The sequence below is a fragment of the Salmo salar genome, chromosome 24, assembly GCF_965601325.2.
Source record: "Salmo salar chromosome 24, fSalSal1, whole genome shotgun sequence".
NCBI classification, from domain to species: Eukaryota; Metazoa; Chordata; class Actinopteri; order Salmoniformes; family Salmonidae; genus Salmo; species Salmo salar.
The window spans coordinates 28336483-28357345 of NC_138314.1; the positions used below are offsets into that span (position 1 = coordinate 28336483).

The following is a 20863-nucleotide window of genomic DNA, read 5'->3' on the forward strand; positions in this document are numbered from 1 at the left end:
GCACCCAAACAAGTTGAAAATAAGCTATTTTATTTTCAGTCAAACTTGAAACAATTGAAAACGATGTGATTTGACTAGATTCGAATGAAAATGAACTACTGATGTTTCATTCAAAGTAATCGGACGAAGTGTTGATTTGAGAGAAAGGCGTGTATTTACAATGTATCATCCTCAGACTTGTATCAACGAATGTATTTTGTTGCTTCCGCTCTGTTCGGTCAGGTTACTTTTTCTAGCACTGAGCGCGTGGCATGTATAGATATTGCATTGCTGCTCTTGGGTAGATAATCGGTCTCTTGAAGGTATGCACTCATTTTAAACGAACACTTCCCGTTTTCCTGTTATACTTGCTCCTCGTTTGTAGTAAATTAACTTTACTCGTGTAACTGCTTGTTTTTAGGCTGTAGGCCTCGTAATGCCTCGGTCTGTAGTCGCTTTGTGAATCGCTCAAGATCCAGGACATTGGAATTGTGAGCTCTGAAGAGCACGAGAGACCATACACTGTTGACTAAAAGGTAAAGTACCTTTATTTCCAAATTCAACGTCTTATTTTAGTCTACGTTTTGATTGTGTTAGCTTGCACATTGTTTTTGTTTGCGAGGATGTTTTCAGTCGTAATTATCAGGGGCGTATTCATTACGCAGATTCTGTCGGATAACGTTTCTTAAACGGAACGAAACGGGGAGGGACCTGCCTGAATTTGTCCAATAGAAACTCTTATTTTGCTCCCGTTTGGTTCTTAAACGGTAAACTGTTTCCGTAATGAATATATCCCAGCTGTTGCGAGTAGACTTCGGGCATAGTCTCCTCTAGCTAGCAGATTGTAACGGGCTAATGTGACGCTCCAGTAGCCGTCACAGGATAGATACTGTTTGGAGAAGCACAGAGCATTTTTGATCAGCCTTTTTTACGCCAAACATGTGTCTTCTAAAATTCCCGTGTCCAGTTTAAATGTATAAAATGCTCCGATAGTAAAATACATGTTTTGTGCCAAGTGATCCACCAATGTGTACGCAGCCATCTTGTCTAATTCAAATATTCTCTCTCATTGATCAAAACAACAGTGTCATCATGGCATGCAGCACTTTGGGGTGGTCATCCACCTGAATCAATGAGGGGATTTGATTAATCTGAACCGGGTAGGCGTTTTGCACCGGGTGAAAGTTGATTGCGTTCACTTTGGAACCGGGCTGCTCCCAGGCATGAATGAACAAGGCGCCCTAGTCTGCTCAGCACAAACGTGACGTAATGAGTAGTCTTTTGTGTTTTCTCATGCAAAAGTGATTTGCTTTTGAAAATAAACACTTTATCTGCCTTCCCAATGAATGGATGTTCCCCAATGTTGGAAGGGAGCCCGAGTGAAAAAAGGTTTGGGAACCAGTGGAGGCTGCTGAGGGGGTTTCAGCGCACATATGGGTGCACACAGTGTTGAGAACCAGCTGAGCACTCGCTCATGTCCAGATTATGGAATCTATACAACACACCACTAAAGCTATAGAATACAAGTTGGCTAAGCCTAACTACAGTAATGGATGCATGAAGAGTGTGTCCCTACGCCAAACAGTACCTACCCTGAGCATCACATTAACCCGTTGCAATCTGCTAGCTACCTCTCGTCAACTGGCATACAGTATCTTAAAAGTAATTTATTTCCTTTCGAATCTAATTTGACTTGTTTGGGAACAAATGTAGGCAATATTTTCAATAGTTAGGACAATTGGCAGGCTGCAATAAGGAAAGACCGTGACAATAATGTAAATATAATAATAATAATAATATATGCCATTTAACAGACACTTTTATCCAAAGCGACTTAGTCATGTGTGTACATTTTACGTATGGGTGGTCCCGGAAATCGAACCCACTGCCCTGACATTACAAGCGCCATGCTCTACCAACTGAGCTACAAAGGACCACTCAAGTACTCACTAACAATAATTGGCTGTGATTGACAGGAATATTTTCAAACATGTCATAATTATCAATAAAAGGTTTGTAAACGAAACTGCATTGCTTTGTTTTCAGATATTATGCTTTATTTGTCAATTGAAACGAAATCATAATTGTATGCTATAACCTACAAACATTTAGTCCTATTTATGTGTCCTCAATATTCATTCATTTGGTCTAATAAAGCACATCTCTACAGTTGAGTTTGTATAATTAGAGAAGGGAGTTTGTGTTGCCTCTGCTGTAATTTCTCATTTGCAGCCTACTTTCCTCCTCTAGCATAGAGTCTATGACTTCACTGTGGGGTAGGCTGGAGACATGCACTCACCATCAAGGAAGGACTTTGTGTCTTTAACCTTCACTGGAAGTGGCAACTATAACAGCAAACAGTGGAGAAGACAGTCCTGCTGGAGGGTGAGTGAGTGCTGAAGGAAGTCAACCAACCTACTTATCTTAATCACAAACTCTGATCTGATGACTTACTATATATGCTTTACAGTTGATTGATAGGCTATACTATATATCCCACTGAATGTTTTATACCGCAAATATAGCATGACATTTTTAATGATTTACTAACTTGAATGAAAAAATGCCCTGAGACACAATTATCATCATATCCATAATATCATGTGATTGTCACTCCAACAGAAAATGACTAGCTCAGACCTGTCAATCTGTGGAGACATGACACCAGGATGGTGATGTTTATACCCGAAGAATATGACAATGCAGTGCCTCTGTAAAGTACGTAGCAGCATGGTACTGACAGTCGATCAGACGTGTTGCACTGTGTGTGACATTCAGTGGTTCTTCTGGATTTCTTTCTTAGTGTGACTTTCTCTCCTGACAGACAAGCTGGTGCAATCAATTGTAGCTGAGTTTTGGTGTTATTTACTCTGTGCTTACTGCTTTGTCATTTTCTATCTCATCCAATTTGCACCCATTTCTCCATAGAAATGGAAACAGTTATCCAGATTGCAGCGCAACCTCATCCTCTTCACCGTGGCTCTCATGTTAGTTTGTGGGATTGCCACTTACCCCGCTGTCACAGAACACTTCAGAGGTAAGGCCAGCACAAAAATCTAATTGTTATGGTGGTGGTGACTCTGTTTTTGAGGCACCAGAGACTGAACATCCTCCCCTATGTATCTCCCCAGGCCTTACTGTTGTTGTGAAGGAGGATGAGGGCCATGTTCTGAAACCGGTCATCCCTGAGGTCCTACCTGAGCCACCTTCAGCGGTTGGTACATTCCACTCCTCTAATAGTAAAGCGAGCCTTTGGCTGGGAGAAATATGTGCAGTGATACATTCAGTAAGCAGTGTTTTTGAATTGAAGCACTTCCCTCCCCTTAACGTGTCTCCTCCTTCAGAAGCCGAAGAGGGCACCCCACAAGCGGGGGCCACACGGCCCGCAGAACCGTCTGCAAAAGAAAGGCACCGGGTCAGATATCCAGGTGGAGGAGAATCCGATTCAAGATGCAAAGAAAGCTGACAAGGAAGAGGGAGAGAAGCCACTTGTTAAGTAAGACTAGTCTCTAATCAGTGGAGATGACTAATGGATAATGAAAGTCAATTTATCTCTGATACATAAGCCTTTATTGCATGCATGGGTTAGGGAAGCGATTGTGAGGAGTAAACTAAAACTCCGTTCCAAACGTATAAACATGTTTTCTGGTCTTCTCATCTTGACTGACACCTACGTGTGTTTAGTAGGCGTGGGGCCTTGATTGAGGCTGACCAAGCCACTGAAGGAGGAACTGCCAAGGAAGCAGAGAACAAGGTGGATGTCCCAGCGGTTGAGCAAAAGGACCATTCACACGAGCCAGGTCTGTACCATGTTTCTACCGCTTCTCTCTCGGGTGTGTGTGTGTGTGTGTGTGTGTGTGTGTGTGTGTGTGTGTGTGTGTGTGTGTGTGTGTGTGTGCAAACCCCTCCATAGCCCACCCTTCATGACCATTAACAACAGTTGTTTATTAACCACAAGTTGAGTTTGATACAGGGCAACTATAGCTTTGAGAGGAAGTGCATGGTCTGAAAAAGATTTAGTTATTTGAAATAGAAGTAATTAATTTATAATTCTTTAGATGGTAGCTAATTATCTTGGCGTGTGTGTTTCAGAATTTGATAGGCTTGAGGCAGTACGAGATGCTTTCAGACATGCATGGAAGGGATACAAAGAGTTTGCCTGGGGCCAAGATGAGCTGAGGCCCATCTCTAAGTCCTATGGAGAGTGGTTTGGCCTGGGCTTGACCCTGATTGATGCACTGGACACCATGTGGATCCTCAACCTCAGAGAAGGTACTTCAGTGTTTCCCCTAGCTGTTTTTAAAGCTAATTTCCTGCAATTCTACACATTTTGCCATGGAGCAGAGAGAACATTTGACCGTGTTAGAGCTAGTTTCCTGCAATTCTACACATTTTGCCATGGAGCAGAGAGAACATTTGACCGTGTTAGAGCTAGTTTCCTGCAATTCTACACATTTTGCCATGGAGCAGAGAGAACATTTGACCGTGTTAGAGCTAGTTTCCTGCAATTCTACACATTTTGCCATGGGGCTGAGAGAAATGGGATTGTTATTTCTCAAAGATATGTATCTCCATTATCTTTTCTATATACTTTATATCTGGTTTTAGTCGTTTAAGATGACACTGAAAATGTTTTACCAAACCCTGAAAATGACCCCCCCCCCCCCCATAAAATAATATATACAGTATATTATATACAGTATATAAATCATATATTACAGTATATTATATACAGTATATTATTATATAAATCATATTACAGTATAATTATATGCAGTATATTATTATATAAATTGTATATTTAATATGGAGGCCACAATTTAGCAGCGCCACTGCTAAATGCATATAGGGAAAACGCTACTTATATTCATGATCCAACTTTTCTTTGTATCTGCTATATCATGGAGTTAGACCACTAAAGTTGTGGTTGGTCTCTTTTGGACAGAGTTTGAGGAGGCAAAGACCTGGGTGTCAACGGAGCTCTCCTTCAATAAGAACGTTGATGTGAACCTGTTTGAGAGCACCATCCGTATCCTGGGTGGCTTGCTGAGCACTTACCATCTGACTGGAGACACTCTGTTCCTGGACAAGGCTGTGAGTCACATGCAGAATGCGAGACATACAGACAGAGAAATACAGAGAGCTGGCTGTTACTGTTACTGCTGCTGGGCCTCTGACATTTCCTCTTCCACTCCTTCTGCCTCTCAAAGACCCTTTCATGGGATACTGCTAATGCCGCTGCTGGTCTTATGAGTTCTTTCGTGAAATAACTAGTTTTTCTGTGGGAGGGGGTCTGGCTAGGGAAACATATTGATCGGCCTTCTGTTGTTCTTTTGATGACCTTGCAGAAAGATATAGGAACGAGGTTAATGCCTGCCTTCAACACACCGTCCAAGATCCCCTACTCAGATGTGAACATTGGAAAGGGTACGGCCCACCCCCCTCGATGGACGTCGGACAGCACTGTTGCTGAGGTCACCAGCATCCAGCTAGAGTTTAGGGAGCTGAGTCGCCTCACTCAGGACACACGCTACCGGGTAATATTCATAAGCAATGTTCTAGTGAAAGGACTGGATTAATGTCAGCCTTTTGGACAACATTTGATTCCACAGCACTTTATCAATAATCTCTGACAACACTTTAAGCTAGAATCCTTAGTTGCTACATCAATTTCTGGACTTATAGATTAATGATGTATACCTCATTTCATTATTGAAAAAGATAACTTCTAAATGCCTCATGAGCTTAGTTCAGCTGTCTTACTTACTCCATCAGAACCCCAAATATAAGCTTGTTTTACTCCAATGTTTGTACATAAAGAAAATGTAAACAAACACTGTATATCCTCAACATGATTAAACAATCATTTTCCTTGCATCCATAGTTCTGTCTATGAATTTGAGTGGTTACATTTCCCCAGGTGCATTCCTCAGCTTTGTACCAAAACAGAAGCAGGGTGACAGCTTTGTTAGTGTTTCATTTACGGATTCTAGCTTTAACTTACATATCCCCCCCCCCCCACCACCACCTCCTTTCTCATCCAGGCTGCAGTGGATGAGGTCATGCAAAAAGTCCACAAGCTGGAAGGGAAGCAGGACGGCCTCGTCCCCATGTTCATCAACACCAACAGCGGCCAGTTCACCCATCTGGGGGTCTTCACCCTGGGCGCACGAGCAGACAGCTACTACGAATACCTTCTTAAACAGTGGATACAGGGAGGCCAGAAGGAGACAGAGTGGGTTTTCTAACACTTTTCCTGTCATGAGGTTGAGGGTGACACTAATTCACAGAGTCAGGTCTAGCCACACGATTCCTACTCATCTTGTCTAGGCTCCCTGCTAAGTACTGAAGGCAGGCAGCAGAGTTGTCGCTGCTCTAGCTTGCTGTCATGTTTGACAGTCCTAAGCTTGATCTCCTCAGCTCCCTTGACGTAACTGACACGACTTAAACAGCCCGTCTCTCTGTTACCTGCAATTCTGTGTGGATGTGGCTGAATGGCTGTATGCCGTATCACGCTGTGCACAAGACTATTCATGGCTGTCTGGGAATATTTTCTTAACTTCATGCACAACTAGGTCTTCAGAGCTACTTTATAAAACATTTATCCTCAGTTGGAACAGCTCTCACAGACCCAGCGCAGCTTGAGGACTTTGATGCTTGAGGACAGATTTGGTTCTTGTGCTATGTTTAAAGTACTTGTTTGAAATTGTATTTTTATTTCATTGGCTCAGTGCTCTATCAATTGGCGTTGACACTAGATTATATGGGACACTTATCAAACAATAATAGTAAAAGTACCATTCAGCTGATGTTTCTCAGTATTTGTACAGTTATTAGCCATATTCCTTTTGTCAAGCCAGTAGTGTTTTTATACAGAGCAGTACACCTGGACTGGTGGGGGACGCCCGTAGGCGGCGTGTCTGCGGGGGCGTGCGGCGACGGCGGGCGTAGCGGTCTGTCGGCGGGCTGTAAGCGTGCGTCGTGCGTGGCTGTAGCGGCGTCGTGCGTTTGGCTGTAATGCTGTGTCTGTACGGGTGCTGTTGCTGGCTGTACGGGGGCGAAGCTGTGTCTGTACGTGTGTTTGGCTGTAATGCTGTGTCTGTACGTGTGTTTGGCTGTAGCGGCGACGGGGGCGTGCTGTGTCTGTACGTGTGTTTGGCTGTAATGCTGTGTCTGTACGTGTGTTTGGCTGTAAGCGGCTGCGTGTGTGGCTGTAGCGGCGTCGTGTGTTTGGCTGTAAAGCTGTGTCTGTACGTGTGTTTGGCTGTAATGCTGTGTCTGTACGTGTGTTTGGCTGTAATGCTGTGTCTGTACGTGTGTTTGGCTGTAATGCTGTGTCTGTACGTGTGTTTGGCTGTAATGCTGTGTCTGTACGTGTGTTTGGCTGTAATGCTGTGTCTGTACGTGGGTTCTCCAGTGTTTGGCTGTGATGCTGTGACTGTGTTCTTCAGATTGCTGGATGATTACCTGCAGGCCCTGGAGGGAGTGAAGAAGAACCTGCTTAAGAAGTCTTCTCCTAACAGCCTGACCTTCGTAGGGGAGCTGTCCCATGGTCAGTTCAGCCCCAAAATGGTTAGTATACAAACTATGCACACCAGATGAGTGGGTGAAAGAGCTGTTTTCTCTAAATCAAAGGAACCTCAAGATTTTCTTTGGGGGAGGTTTGCAGCCTGTTTAAGGTTGGGCATTTGAAGCCCAGTTTCACCCAATACTTAAATGTTTCCAATATCTCATGTATCGCTTTGATGAGTCAAAAAGGGTGTCAACCCCTAACCAGCTGTAGTTCCAGTCTTTTCCATTAAAAGATTGTGGGCTCTATTCTGCAACATGGACATTCTATTGCTCCACTGACTCCCCAACCCTCTGTCTGTCAGGACCACCTGGTGTGTTTCCTCCCTGGGACCCTGGCTCTAGGAGCCCACCACGGCCTGCCAGCCGACCACATGGAGCTGGCCAAGCAGCTGATGGAGACCTGCTACCAGATGTATGCCCAGATGGAGACTGGCTTGAGCCCTGAGATCGTCCACTTCAACATGCACGAGGGAAGCATCAGAGATGTAGACGTCAAGGTGGGTATACAGGGGTGTGTGCTTTCCCTGCAGAGATATTATTAAACAATACACTACTGAAGTATAGTTGGGTTTCTGACCCTTTATTCTACTGTTGTGAAGTTTTTCGTGGATATGGTCAATTTCCTATGTGATTGTTTCTCGTGTGGTTATCTGTCCTCTCCTCAGCTTGCAGACAGACACAACCTCCTTCGCCCTGAGACGGTGGAGAGCTTGTTTTATCTGTACAGGTTCACTAAGGACAGGAAGTACAGAGACTGGGGCTGGGAGATCCTCCAGAACTTCAACAAGTACACCAAGGTGAGAGAACAGTCACTACCCAGCCTAGACTACTGTTAATACTGTTAGAAAATTAACCAGCCTGGTCTCAGATCTGTTTGACGTGACAAGGACCATAGGAGTTGGCAAGACGGCACAAACTGATCTGAAACCAGGCTACTGAGAAACGCATTGTTAATGAGATACTCACTCAATAACCACAAACTGAATATTTCCCCAGAGATTACAGATCCTTCTCTTATAGCGTGTGTTGTGTTGGTCTGTCTTCCTTCAGGTTTCTACTGGTGGCTACACATCCATCAACAACGTCCGGGACCCAGAGTACCCCAGCCCCCGGGACAAGATGGAGAGTTTCTTCCTGGGGGAGACTCTCAAGTACTTCTACCTGCTGTTCTCAGATGACCCGGAGCTGCTCAGTCTGGACAAGTATGTGTTCAACACAGAGGCCCATCCCCTGCCCATCTGGCCTTCTGCGGAGTGAGCGATACACCAGCCAAGTCAACGGGATACATACACTACCGTTCAAAAGTTTGGGGTCACTTAGAAATGTCCTTGTTTTTTTAAGAAAAAGCTTTTTTTTTGTCCATTAAATTAACATCAAATTGATCAGAAATACAGTATAGACATTGTTAATGTTGTAAATGACTATTGTAGCTGGAAACGGCTGTTTTATTTTTATGGAATATCTACATAGGCGTTACAGAGGCCCATTACCTGCAACCATCACTCCTGTGTTCCAATGGCACGTTGTGTTGACTAATCCAAGTTTATAATTTAAAAGGCTAATTGATAATTTGCAATTATATTAGCACAGCTGAAAACTGTTCTGATTAAAAAAGCAATACAACTGGCCTTCTTTAGACTAGTTGAGTATCTGGAGCATCAGCATTTGTGGGTTTGATTACAGGCTCAAACTGGCCAGAAACAAAACTTTCTTCTGAAACTCGTCAATCTATTCTTGTTCTGAGAAATGAAGGCTATTCCATGCTAGAAATTGTCAAGAAACTGAAGATCTCTTACAACGCAGTGTAAGAGATCTTCCTCGCAAGTCCTCAAATGGCAGCTTCATTAAATAGTACCCCCAAAACACCAGTCTTAACGCCAACAGTGAAGAGGCGACTCCGGGATGCAGGCCTTCTAGGCAGAGTTGCAAAGAAAAAGCCGTATCTCAGACTGGCCAATAAAAGATTAAGATGGGCAAAAGAACACAGACACTGGACAGAGGAACTCTGCCTAGAAGACCAGCATCCTGGAGTCGCCTCTTCACTGTTGGCGTTGAGACTGGTGTTTTGCGGGTACTATTTAATGAAGCTGCCAGTTGAGGACTTGTGAAGCGTCTGTTTCTCAAACTAGACACTCTAATGTACTTGTCCTCTTGCACAGTTGTGCACCGGAGCCTCCCACTCTTTCTATTCTGGTTAGAGCCAGTTTGCGCTGTTCTGTAAAGGGAGTAGTACACTGCGTTGTAAGAGATCTTCAGTTTCTTGCCGATTTCTCGCAAATAAACTTGGCACGTTGTGTTAGCTAATCCATTGGAACACAGGAGTGATGGTTGCTGATAATGGGCCTCTGCACGCCTATGTAGATATTTCATAAAAAATCTGCTATTCCCAGCTACAATAGTACTTTACAACATTAACAATGTCTACACTGTATTTCTGATTAATTTGATGTTATTTTAATGGACAAAAAATATGCTGTTATTTTAAAAAACAAGGACATTTCTAAGTGACCCCAAACTTTTGAACGGTAGTGTAAATACAGAAATACATCACAGCTCAGGGCTTGGCTAACACCAAGATATCGCATTACTCATTTTGATATATCTGTGACTCAAGTTTGGGTTTGTTTACCCTCTCCCAACTCTGGAAAAATTGCTCTTTTTTTTTAAGCCGGAATTTATTGTTCGTTAAATGATTGTAATAGCCATGGTGGAATGACAGCAGTGCTAGGGTGAGATTGAGCCATGGTAGCCTTGATATTTATTTAAAATGTTCTCTGTTCTCACCACATTGCTGGTGCGGAGTCTGTCTATCCTCTGATCATGACAGTTGTTTACTCTGAAGGAAGAGTGGAAAACATGAGCCAGCCAACCTGTGTAGTTGGCTCATTGTGGTTATTTCGTCCACCAACACTAGAGAATGAGATGAGTGTGACTGAACTCCAAGCTGTCTTAGTCAGAGGCAGCAGAAGCCCGAGAGGAAGTGGAGGTGACACAATACTGGGCTTTACAGGAAATGACATAGCATTGGGATGAAACTTCCTGTGTCCCTGGATCATGTCACTCTCCAGTTTCTCAATCACATTCATAAGAAATGATTTATATAAAAAATGATTTGTTAAAATCATGTCAGGCATAGAACAATCTAGTTTACTTGCATACTGTGCACCTTTTTTGTGTATGGGGACAACAAGCACTTATTGTTGAATTTCCTTGAGTTTGACTGACTCCGCTGCTATTATCTTTAAAGAATGTCAGTTTTCCTATTTTTCCTTATCATTTATCATTCCTGTTGTGTGGCGTCAAATTAGGGCAAGCCAGTGTGAACACTTGGGTAGTTTAGTTATACAAATGTATTTGTGAGATTAAGCTGAATTTAGTTCATATATTTTGAATTGATTTGTAGTGTGTTTATAGTATATCTGAATAGACTGAATTGTAAATGTGGTTTATGCCACTGGAGTAGCAGTAGAACTGGTCCTGGTTTCCTAAAAGCATGTTAAGTTCATCGTTAAAACCCATATGATCCTAACAATGAACTTAGCCTTAAGATGCTTTTGGGAAACGGGGCCCTGGGCTGTAGATCCTATACTTCACCATCATTCCTGTAAATAGCTATATTGAATGTTACGTGATGTACACTTTCACTCAAATGATTCTATTTGTAGTGGTATTTTAAGTTTGTATTGAGACCACAACTCAACATCCTAAGTGTGAAATGTAGTTTTATTCCCTATTTCCATGTTCAGCTCCCCTTCTTTGGTGTTGTTTCACTTGTGCCTTCAACGTTGCTCTGGACAACATTATGAAACTATTTGGACATATTCATAAATTATTTTGTTATTGAAATGTACATAGTTGATGTGAATAGTTGTGCAAAGATGTGTATTTGTTACATAATCATGGTGTGATTTTGAAATAAGGAATGTCATTTTCCAACTGTCCAACCATTCGCTGGGTATACTTCCATAACTCTCAAACTGTGCATAGACTTACAGTATATATCATGAAACTAAGGGCTCTGCTTCCGATCCCTTTTTCACATCTCTGATCAGTTAATATACTGCTGCTCATTTCTGATTCCTTTTTTAAAAATCCTTCAGATGGATCCTAAACTTTTCTACACCAAAGATATCCTAGTTATTAAAGTAACTGGAATCTGGAATTATTCTACATTCATCATTCTGTTAAGAATGACAAAATAAGCCATTTCCCTATTTTATAACAATGTAAATGAAATGCTAGTGGGAGATTTTGATACAGCATCTGAAGTCAGCTGCTGCCTGCTGGCAGCTCTCTGATAAAAGGTCAGAGATATTGTCATGGTTAAGGGCTGGATTCAATCCGTATCGCGGAAGATCCGTCTTATAGCACGATAGAAATTTAAAGGCAATGTTCCCACATTCGTGGAGACCGCATTCACGTAATCGCTGCATGTCGGCTCAATCGCAAATGACCTTTACATTTTAGCACGGATCTGCCACGATATGGATTAAATCCAGCTGCTCTGACTCACTCAGCCCACAAGCTGTGGAGAACTATTTTATTTCAAACCACTAATACCATATGAAATAAGCCTACCCAACTGGGACCTCAAGGGAAAATAAGGCCTAGATTCAATCAGATTGTGTTAACCGGCGATAGCCAACATCCGCATAGCTGATGTTTTGGCATGTCGGAGGTGTCAAATTGGTGAGTAGCTGCCTTGATCATTGTCACAAAGCCACACCTGTCCTACTCCTGTTAGATATTCAGACCGAGAAAGCGTAGCCTATAAAGAACCTCAAATTGAAAATCATTCAGAAAATGAGGATTTCTAGCAGCCTAATGGAGGTGTAGATTACATCTCACATTCCAGTGTTTCAACTTGTAAACACGGCTGTATGGGCTTTCACTTAATGCGAAGTCCGATTTAGGTATAATGCCAGGAGCCGCTTGTGGATTTGACAGCTCTAGTGCAGTTCCACCTCTGACAACACCTATGCTGATGTCGGCCAAAGCGGATCTGATTTAATCTATTACTTTTATTGCAATATTGTACACATTTGTAATCAATATCAAATTGGTGAGAATCTGCATTTCAATGAAACTATGCGCCTGTGTCATTTGCAATACTGTGTATTTTGGGACACCCTGTGTTATGACCCTGCAACATCAGTGACTCAGCTGGAAAGTAGTACACCCATGTCGACTGAACTGTTTTTCAACTTGGGAATGAACATGCTAAACCAAATGCTGGGGGCTAATGGGATTAGTGCTTGGTTCTGGGTCTATAAAACTGTCTAAATCATGAACTTACAAAATGTGCCACAATGTCACTTGGTTTACAATAAAACTATGGACCTGCTTTAAATTTGTATAAATGTCAAGATTAAAATACTTTATTGAACAACCTTTTACAACTGTCACTGTCGATGATTAAAATCCATGTTGAAGGCATTTCATCTCTCCTTCTCCATTTTCACCCACTGGGCGATGGTGTCTGACTCCATCTTACGGGCCTTTATAACTGATGCCGGATCAGCATCATTGGCCTCTCTGGGGAAATAATATTAGCATTGAAATGCAGCCATTCCCATGTGGTGATACTGTATAAGAGACTAATATTATAGCACCAGTAATTGTATACTGTGTGAATTTACAGAAGTTGAGTGGAAGAAAGTCAAGTGAAATGTCTAATAAGTTCTCTCACCTCAGGTCCAAATGGTGAGCCCCCTCTGAGATGTTGATTGCAATCAGTGATGAGCTCAAGGACTTTCTCACCTACAGAACAAAAATCTTACAAGTGAGACAGCCTGAATGTATCACTGGCTATGTTTAGACAGGCAGCTAATTCTGATATTTTTTCCACTTATTGGTCATTTGACCAATCAGATCAGAAAAAGATCTGATGTGATTGGTCAAAAGACCAACTAGTGGCAAAAATATCAGAATTGGGCTGCCTGTGTAAACGCAGCCACTGACGAATAGCATTTAGAACGTGAGGGTTTAGAAAAGTAGCACTCAAATACATTTAATTCAGATCTTACCCCTCCATTTGCCCATGGGTCCAGATCTCCATTGGAGAAAATTATGTTGCTGGCCGTGGAGAGGGCTGATCAAGACAACCAGAAACATAAAGAACAAAACGTCACTGAGGAAACTATGTAAATATCAAGCAGACAAGGGTGGCCCTAGAGAGAAGTGGCCCTGTATGGCTACATTGGTAGAGCATAGAGTTTGTAATGCCAGGATTGTATGGTTTGATTCCCGCTGGGGCCACTCATACAAGAAATGTATGCACACATAACTAAGTCGCTTTGGATAAAAGCGTATGCTAAATGGTAATAAGGGTTCAAGAAGCAAGCCCTGTGTACTGTATGGGAATTTCAGATGAGCAGAGCAGCACACTAACAAAGTCAATTATTTAAGGTGTACGTAGTTAGCATCTGTAGCTGTGGTGATTAGGAGGGCAGCTCTTACCATCACCCCAAAACTGGGTTTTGAGCCAGCCAGGTCGGGGGATCACCCCCCAGCGCTTGGAGCAGTATTGTTCCCTGTGTTTCTCAGTGAAGGGCATAGGAGGGAACATGTCACTCACATTGTTGCTCTCATAGCACATCTCAATCTCTGTGCAGGCCTGAAAGAGAAGACATCAGTCTTTGTGAGAAAAAATTGCAAACATTTCCATAATTATTCAATTTTCAGTAGCTCTGCTTAGTTTTCCAACTTGATGAGCAAAGAACAAATGGTAATAGCTTGGTGATGTATACTGTACCTGGTAGTCCCAGGCCAGGCTATTGAAGCCCAGTCCACATCCAGTTGGGTCAGCACATTCCACATACAGGGTGTAGAGGTCAAAGCAGGTCAGATCTCCTGTGGAGTTGTACACTATTCCTGTAGGAGATTTGGCATTACATCAACAACATGCCAGTTGCTGGTAGACCTAACATTGCATTTTCATATGGAAATGTGAGCACCTGCTATACAGAGCATCAATTATAAAGGGATTTCTGGGTTGATTGGGTATATGGTGTATAGTGATTCTGCCTGAGGAGCAGCTGGGGGATGTGTAGGAGGTGCACCCTCTAGTGGAAACTGATATGAAATGCCTCAATGATACAAAAGTCAACTGGCAGAACCCTTGAAGGACTCATGGAGAACTCACTGGGCAGCCCTCTCGCCTACTTACCTGCAGTGTCTTTTAGGGCATGCAGCAAATCAGCTCCACCCAACATGGTGTCACAGGCCACCTGCAAGCACAGAGTTCTCTTCTTAGTTCATCACAAACATAGTATGGGTTGAACAACATAGTAGAGGTGAAATCCCAATGAGTTGTTATCTGTGAGCAACAGTACCTTGACTGGGTTGGCAGGCATGCTACCCATGAAGTGGGTGCTGTAGGGGTAGTCCAGCATGGCCATGAGGGTGAAGGCATTACGTAAGAGCCCATTCAGCTGGTGGATGTCCTTATACGAGGATGGAGTCTTGCACAGGGAGAACGCTGACTGGATACGGCCATAGTCTGATGTCGGACAAACATGCAAAGGAGACAACGAGCATTACTGTAATGATGGAAAATCACAGTGCTTTTACAGTGACATACAACCCTATACGTATCAGTGATGACATGAATACTTTGTAAAGGCACATTCAAATGATGAACCCATTTCTACGGGGGCTTATCAAATTGTATTTGTTACATGTGCCAAATACAACAGGTGTAGACCTTACAGTGAAATGCTTACTTACAAGCCCTTAACCAACAATGCAGTTTTAAGAAAAATACGTGTTAAGTAAAACATGAAAAAAAAAGAAATAAAAGTAACAAATAATTTCAAGAGCAGCAGTAAAATAACAATAGCAAGGCTATATACACTGGTTAGTTGAGGTAATATGTACATGTAGATAGAGTTAAAGTGACTATGCATAGATAATAAACGCAGCAGCATAAGAGAGTGGGGGGGGGGGGCAATGCAAATAGTCTGGGTAGCCATTTGATTAGCTGTTCAGGAGTCTTATGGCTTGGGGGTAGAATCTGTTAAGAAGCCTTTTGGACCTAGACTTGGCGCTCCTGTGCATGTGTAAAGGATGTCATGCTGCTTGCTTAGCTAATATCACTTCCTCCTGATTCGGCACATACCAAGGCTCAAACCGAGGACCTCTGCCTCGCAAACACATGTGACCGCCCATCTAAAGCATATTAAGTCGTGCCACAGAAAAGCTAGCTATTCAGCAGAGAGACTGTTAGAAAAAGCTGTTGCACAGCAACTCACTGCCTTCCTGAAGACAAACAATGTATACGAAACGCTTCAGTCTGGTTTTAGACCCCATCATAGCACTGAGACTGCACTTGTGAAGGTGGTAAATGACCTTTTAATGACGTCAGACCGAGGCTCTGCATCTGTCCTCGTGCTCCTAGATCTTAGTGCCGCTTTTGATACCATCGATCACCACATTCTTTTGGAGAGATTGGAAACCCAAATTGGTCTACATGGACAAGTTCTGGCCTGGTTTAGATCTTATCTGTCGGAAAGATATCAGTTTGTCTCTGTGAATGGTTTGTCCTCTGACAAATCAATTGTAAATTTCGGTGTTCCTCAAGGTTCCGTTTTAGGACCACTATTGTTTTCACTATATATTTTACCTCTTGGGGATGTCATTCGAAAACATAATGTTAAATTTCACTGCTATGCGGACGACACACAGCTGTACATTTCAATGAAACATGGTGAAGCCCCAAAATTGCCCTCGCTAGAAGCCTGTGTTTCAGACATAAAGAAGTGGATGGCTGCAAACTTTCTACTTTTAAACTCGGACAAAACAGAGATGCTTGTTCTAGGTCCCAAGAAACAAAGAGATCTTCTGTTGAATCTGACAATTAATCTGGATGGTTGTACAGTCGTCTCAAATAAAACTGTGAAGGACCTCGGCGTTACTCTGGACCCTGATCTCTCTTTTGAAGAACATATCAAGACTGTTTCAAGGACAGCTTTTTTCCATCTACGTAACATTGCATAAATCAGAAATTTTCTGTCCAAAAATGACGCAGAAAAATGTATCCATGCTTTTGTTACTTCTAGGCTGGACTACTGCAATGCTCTACTTTCCGGCTACCCGGATAAAGCACTAAATAAACTTCAGTTAGTGCTAAATACGGCTGCTAGAATCCTGACTAGAACCAAAAAATTTGATCATATTACTCCAGTGCTAGCCTCCCTACACTGGCTTCCTGTTAAGGCAAGGGCTGATTTCAAGGTTTTACTGCTAACCTACAAAGCATTACATGGGCTTGCTCCTACCTATCTTTCCGATTTGGTCCTGCCGTACATACCTACACGTACGCTACGGTCACAAGACGCAGGCCTCCTAATTGTCCAAACGGCTGGAGGTAAGGCTTTCTCCTATAGAGCTCCATTTTTATGGAATGGTCTGCCTACCAATGTGAGAGACGCAGACTCAGTCTCAACCTTTAAGTCTTTACTGAAGACTTATCTCTTCAGTAGGTCCTATGATTAAGTATAGTCTGGCCCAGGAGTGTGAAGGTGAACGGAAAGGCTGGAGCAACGAACCGCCCTTGCTGTCTCTGCCTTGCCGGTTCCCCTCTTTCCACTGGGATTCTCTGCCTCTAACCCTTTTACAGGGGCTGAGTCACTGGCCTACTGGTGTTCTTCCATGCCGTCCATGGGAGGGGTGCGTCACTTGAGTGGGTTGAGTCACTGACGTGGTCTTCCTGTCTGGGTTGGCGCCCCCCCCCTTGGGTTGTGCCATGGCGGAGATCGTTGTGGGCTATACTCGGCCTTGTCTTAGGACGGTAAGTTGGTGGTTGGAGACATCCCTCTAGTGGTGTGGGGGCTGTGCTTTGGCAAAGTGGGTGGGGTTATATCCTGCCTGTTTGGCCCTGTCCGGGGGTATCATCGGATGGGGCCACAGTGTCTTCTGATCCCTCCTGTCTCAGCCTCCAGTATTTATGCTGCAGTAATTTATGTGTCGGGGGGCTAGGGTCAGTCTGTTACATCTGGAGTATTTCTCTTGTCTTATCCGGTGTCCTGTGTGTATTTAAATATGCTCTCTCTAATTCTCTCTTTCTGTCTTTCTCTCGGAGGACCTGAGCCCTAGGACCATGCCTCAGGACTACCTGGTATGATGACTCCTTGCTGTCCCCAGTCCACCTGGCCGTGCTGCTGCTCCAGTTTCAACTGTTCTGCCTGCGGCTATGGAACCCTGACCTGTTCACCGGACGTGCTTGTTGCACCCTCGACAACTACTATGATTATTATTATTTGACCATGCTGGTCATTTATGAACATTTTAACATTTTAACATCTTGACCATGTTCTGTTATAATATCCACCCTGCACAGCCAGAAGAGGACTGGCCACCCCTCATAGCCTGGTTCCTCTCTAGGTTTCTTCCTAGGTTTTTGGCCTTTCTAGGGAGTTTTTCCTAGGGAGTTTTTCCTAGCCACCGTGCTTCTTTCACATGCTTTGCTTGCTGTTTGGGGTTTTAGGCTGGGTTTCTGTACAGCACTTTGAGAATATCAGCTGATGTACTAAGGGCTATATAAAAATAAATTTGATTTGAAATTTAGGCTAAGGAGTGAGTTTCACAGATCCCGATTTGCTACACATGCAGACTTTACCTTCCATTTGAGCCAGGTCTTGCAGCCTCTGGAACGCCCCTCTTACAGCATCCCTACACTCTGGGGCATAGTTCTCAAAATCCTACACACACATTAAAAAAACATTGGGTAATATTAACAGAGAAATGTAAAAATCAAGAATGTAGAAAATGCAGAAAACCTAGAACTTTGGTCACTACAATCAAGGGACAAAATAGACCAGCTAATGTGAGACTATCTACTGTAAATCTGAACTTACGGATGTGACATCCTGGAAAAACTGTTTTGATTCCCCCATCCCTGCAGTGGACAGGATGGGAGCGCTGGCAGCCAGCGCCCCTGCTACAATGTTTGGGTACCTCAGTCTCATGTAGACTGACAACATTCCTCCATAACTGAAGGAGAGAGAGAGAAGACAACCTTTGTATGAGAGACTGGCCTCTTATCTCTACTGAAGTTGATGATGTCATTGTCTCATTGAGATTCTTTCTGATACTTTGGAAGAACAGAATTGGGAATTAATTGGATATGTAAAGAAAATATTATGCCTTCATTGTGGGAAAAGACTATTGGAACTGCAATTATTTTGTATCTAAAAGCATAGAGTTTGCTTTGTAACATTTTTCATGAAACAAATTGGCACTTGCATTTAGCTACAAATAATAAAAATGACAGATTTCAGATCACTGAAACCAATACTGAAATCATTCAATAGACATTTGGTTTCCAATTGCCTGTAATAAAGCTCTTACCTTCCACCAAAGACAATGACTGGACATGCGGAGGCTCCTAGCTGCTGTTTCAGTTCTGTGATCATGATAGCATAGTCTGCTAGGGCCTGTTCTACCGTCAGTAACCCAACCTCTGGGATGTTGAACGAGTCCTGGCCAAATGGGAGTGATTTGCCATAGTATCTCTGTGGAGAGAAAAGTGGAACATGAATCAAACATTCAAGGTAACTCTATGCATCATGTTATAGCTAACAGCTCTACTTGAGTGTTTGACTGCCCTGTTCAAGGACATGATGTAGTCTGGTATCAAAACAATCATAACAGAGAACTGATCTGAGCCTAGGACCTGTATCCATAAAGCGTCTCAAAGTAGGAGTGCTGATCTAGGATCTGTCCATACAATATTATCCTAGATCAGCAATCCTACTCTGAGACCCTTTGTGGATACGAGGCCAGCCTATTTCTGTGATACGGTTGAGTAACTTCCCCAGTTCTGTCATGATCACAAGCATGAACATGTGACACATTATGGCCTCTTCTTACATGCTCAGCAAATATGACCAGGGCTCTTTGCTGTGCTGCCAGCTCTGTGATGAATCCTGAGTTCAGGGCAAACTCCCAGATGTCTCCCTCGTTTCCTGTGTAGAAGAAGATTGGTCCAGAGCCTCTCTTCCAGTACTCATCTAGAAGGACACAGAGCATGGCAACAGTCAAAAGTGAGCATGCAAGTTGGACTGAATAAGAGAGACCAGCACAAAGTGTGCAAAATAGCAAAAACAATGGATGTTCACCTGTGATTAGGTACCGTTGCTCATAGGTTCCATTGCCCATAAAGTTGAAGTTGAAGTGGTCGATTATTTGGGGAAAGTATTTCTCTTTAAACTGGGGTTTTGGGTCAGTGCTGTACCCATGATTCTTGACCTCAAAATAATGTAAAAGCATGAAATATTCAGAGGAACAAACCTGATATGCCTATAATGTAACATCTGAGATCATAAACATGCTAGAGTGAATGAAATAACAGCAGTCTCTCTAGTCTTAGCCATTACTATGAACACGTGTACTACGAACATAATTTGGTAACTATGAACAGCGTTTAAGAAATGCAATGGTTGCTCGTGCATAAGAGAGCTAGCTAGACATACTACCAGCCATGCTCCAGACATTAGTAAAGCCCAGTAACAGTGAACACTGAACGTCTACGGTAAAAAAAGTTACCTGAAAACGGCTGTGTGTAAGCCCCTGCGTCTCAGAGTAGAAGGAGAGAAAGACAACAACGCAAATAAAACCCCAATTTGTCATATTGAAAAGGCTGTGGGTGAAAGCCTCTGTAAATAACTGTTTCGAAATGTTAATAGTCTAAATCACATGACATAGCTTCCTAACAGCTGATTTTGTTTATTGACCTCTGAACCCAGGCAACGTTTTGGCCGTGTGCATAGTGGAAGTTGTAGTTCTTTCAATCGACTCAGCTGTGAAGTCCTGAAAGACACCAGAGGGGAAAAACTACTAAATATTGCTGTTAAAGGTATCGCATTATGGAATCTACAGCATCAGCCTCTCATGGGGAATAAAATACAATAAAATACAATATAACTGTTGACTAATTTGTCCAGATAGATAGATATATAAATTAGATGTGAATGTTGGTGGTAAAAAGTATAATATTTTAAGACAGTGTTAATGTCTGTCATAATGAATACAACTGTAATTTATTAGATATTAATACTGAGTATGAAAACTCTACTAATAACATTCAATATCAATTTGGAGGCATGTCTTGATTGTTTCTCTCTCTCTCTCGCTCGCTCGCTCTCTCTCTCTCTCTCTCTCTCACACACACACACACACACACACACACACACACACACACACACACACACACACACACACACACACACACACACACAAACACATGTACTCTTACTCTCGCTCACTTTTTGTTTCTATGTATCAGATATCGTCACCTGAGATTGATTGTGCT

At 42.8% G+C, this 20863-nt stretch overlaps 2 protein-coding genes across 5 annotated transcripts; one reads left to right on the forward strand and one right to left on the reverse strand.

Moving 5' to 3' along the window:
- The first annotated feature begins 175 nt into the window (after window positions 1–175).
- Window positions 176–12944, forward strand: LOC106585427 (endoplasmic reticulum mannosyl-oligosaccharide 1,2-alpha-mannosidase). Of its 4 annotated transcripts, XM_045706817.2 has the most exons (15): window positions 177–302; window positions 401–515; window positions 2230–2364; window positions 2908–3016; window positions 3111–3193; window positions 3324–3475; window positions 3664–3779; window positions 4072–4251; window positions 4925–5073; window positions 5328–5516; window positions 6024–6214; window positions 7431–7551; window positions 7854–8048; window positions 8217–8348; window positions 8602–12944. In XM_045706817.2, exons 3-15 carry the CDS (start codon window positions 2269–2271, stop codon window positions 8806–8808), a joined length of 1920 nt encoding a protein of 639 aa, XP_045562773.1. In that variant the 5' UTR covers window positions 177–302; window positions 401–515; window positions 2230–2268; the 3' UTR covers window positions 8809–12944. The 4 variants fall into 4 exon arrangements, with proteins under 4 accessions (XP_014027079.2, XP_014027080.2, XP_045562773.1 ...); XM_014171604.3 differs by having other exon boundaries at window positions 176–515; XM_014171605.3 differs by having other exon boundaries at window positions 176–515; window positions 3667–3779.
- dpp7 (dipeptidyl-peptidase 7) lies at window positions 12896–20315 on the reverse strand. Its single transcript, XM_014171601.3, has 13 exons — window positions 20098–20315; window positions 19671–19800; window positions 19423–19562; window positions 18901–19064; window positions 18408–18543; window positions 18170–18251; window positions 14886–15052; window positions 14720–14780; window positions 14306–14424; window positions 14011–14167; window positions 13578–13642; window positions 13241–13311; window positions 12896–13086 (listed from the first exon to the last, which is right to left on the reverse strand). The coding sequence occupies exons 1-13, from the start codon at window positions 20179–20181 to the stop codon at window positions 12990–12992; spliced, it is 1473 nt and encodes a 490-aa protein (XP_014027076.1). The 5' UTR covers window positions 20182–20315; the 3' UTR covers window positions 12896–12989.
- Between the last annotated feature and the right edge of the window lie 548 nt (window positions 20316–20863).

Bases quoted from the DNA above. Each gene is read 5' to 3' on its own strand.
- LOC106585427 (XM_014171604.3), top strand. From the start codon at position 2,269: ATGCACTCACCATCAAGGAAGGACTTTGTGTCTTTAACCTTCACTGGA. The intron at 5,517-6,023 runs GTAATATTCATA...TTTCTCATCCAG, and splicing joins CTCAGGACACACGCTACCGG to GCTGCAGTGGATGAGGTCAT. The intron at 7,552-7,853 runs GTTAGTATACAA...TCTGTCTGTCAG, and splicing joins GTCAGTTCAGCCCCAAAATG to GACCACCTGGTGTGTTTCCT.
- dpp7 (XM_014171601.3), bottom strand. From the start codon at position 20,181: ATGACAAATTGGGGTTTTATTTGCGTTGTTGTCTTTCTCTCCTTCTAC. The intron at 14,781-14,885 runs GTACTGTTGCTC...CTGTGCTTGCAG, and splicing joins TGCCTGCCAACCCAGTCAAG to GTGGCCTGTGACACCATGTT. The intron at 13,312-13,577 runs GTAAGATCTGAA...TTTGTTCTGTAG, and splicing joins ACCCATGGGCAAATGGAGGG to GTGAGAAAGTCCTTGAGCTC.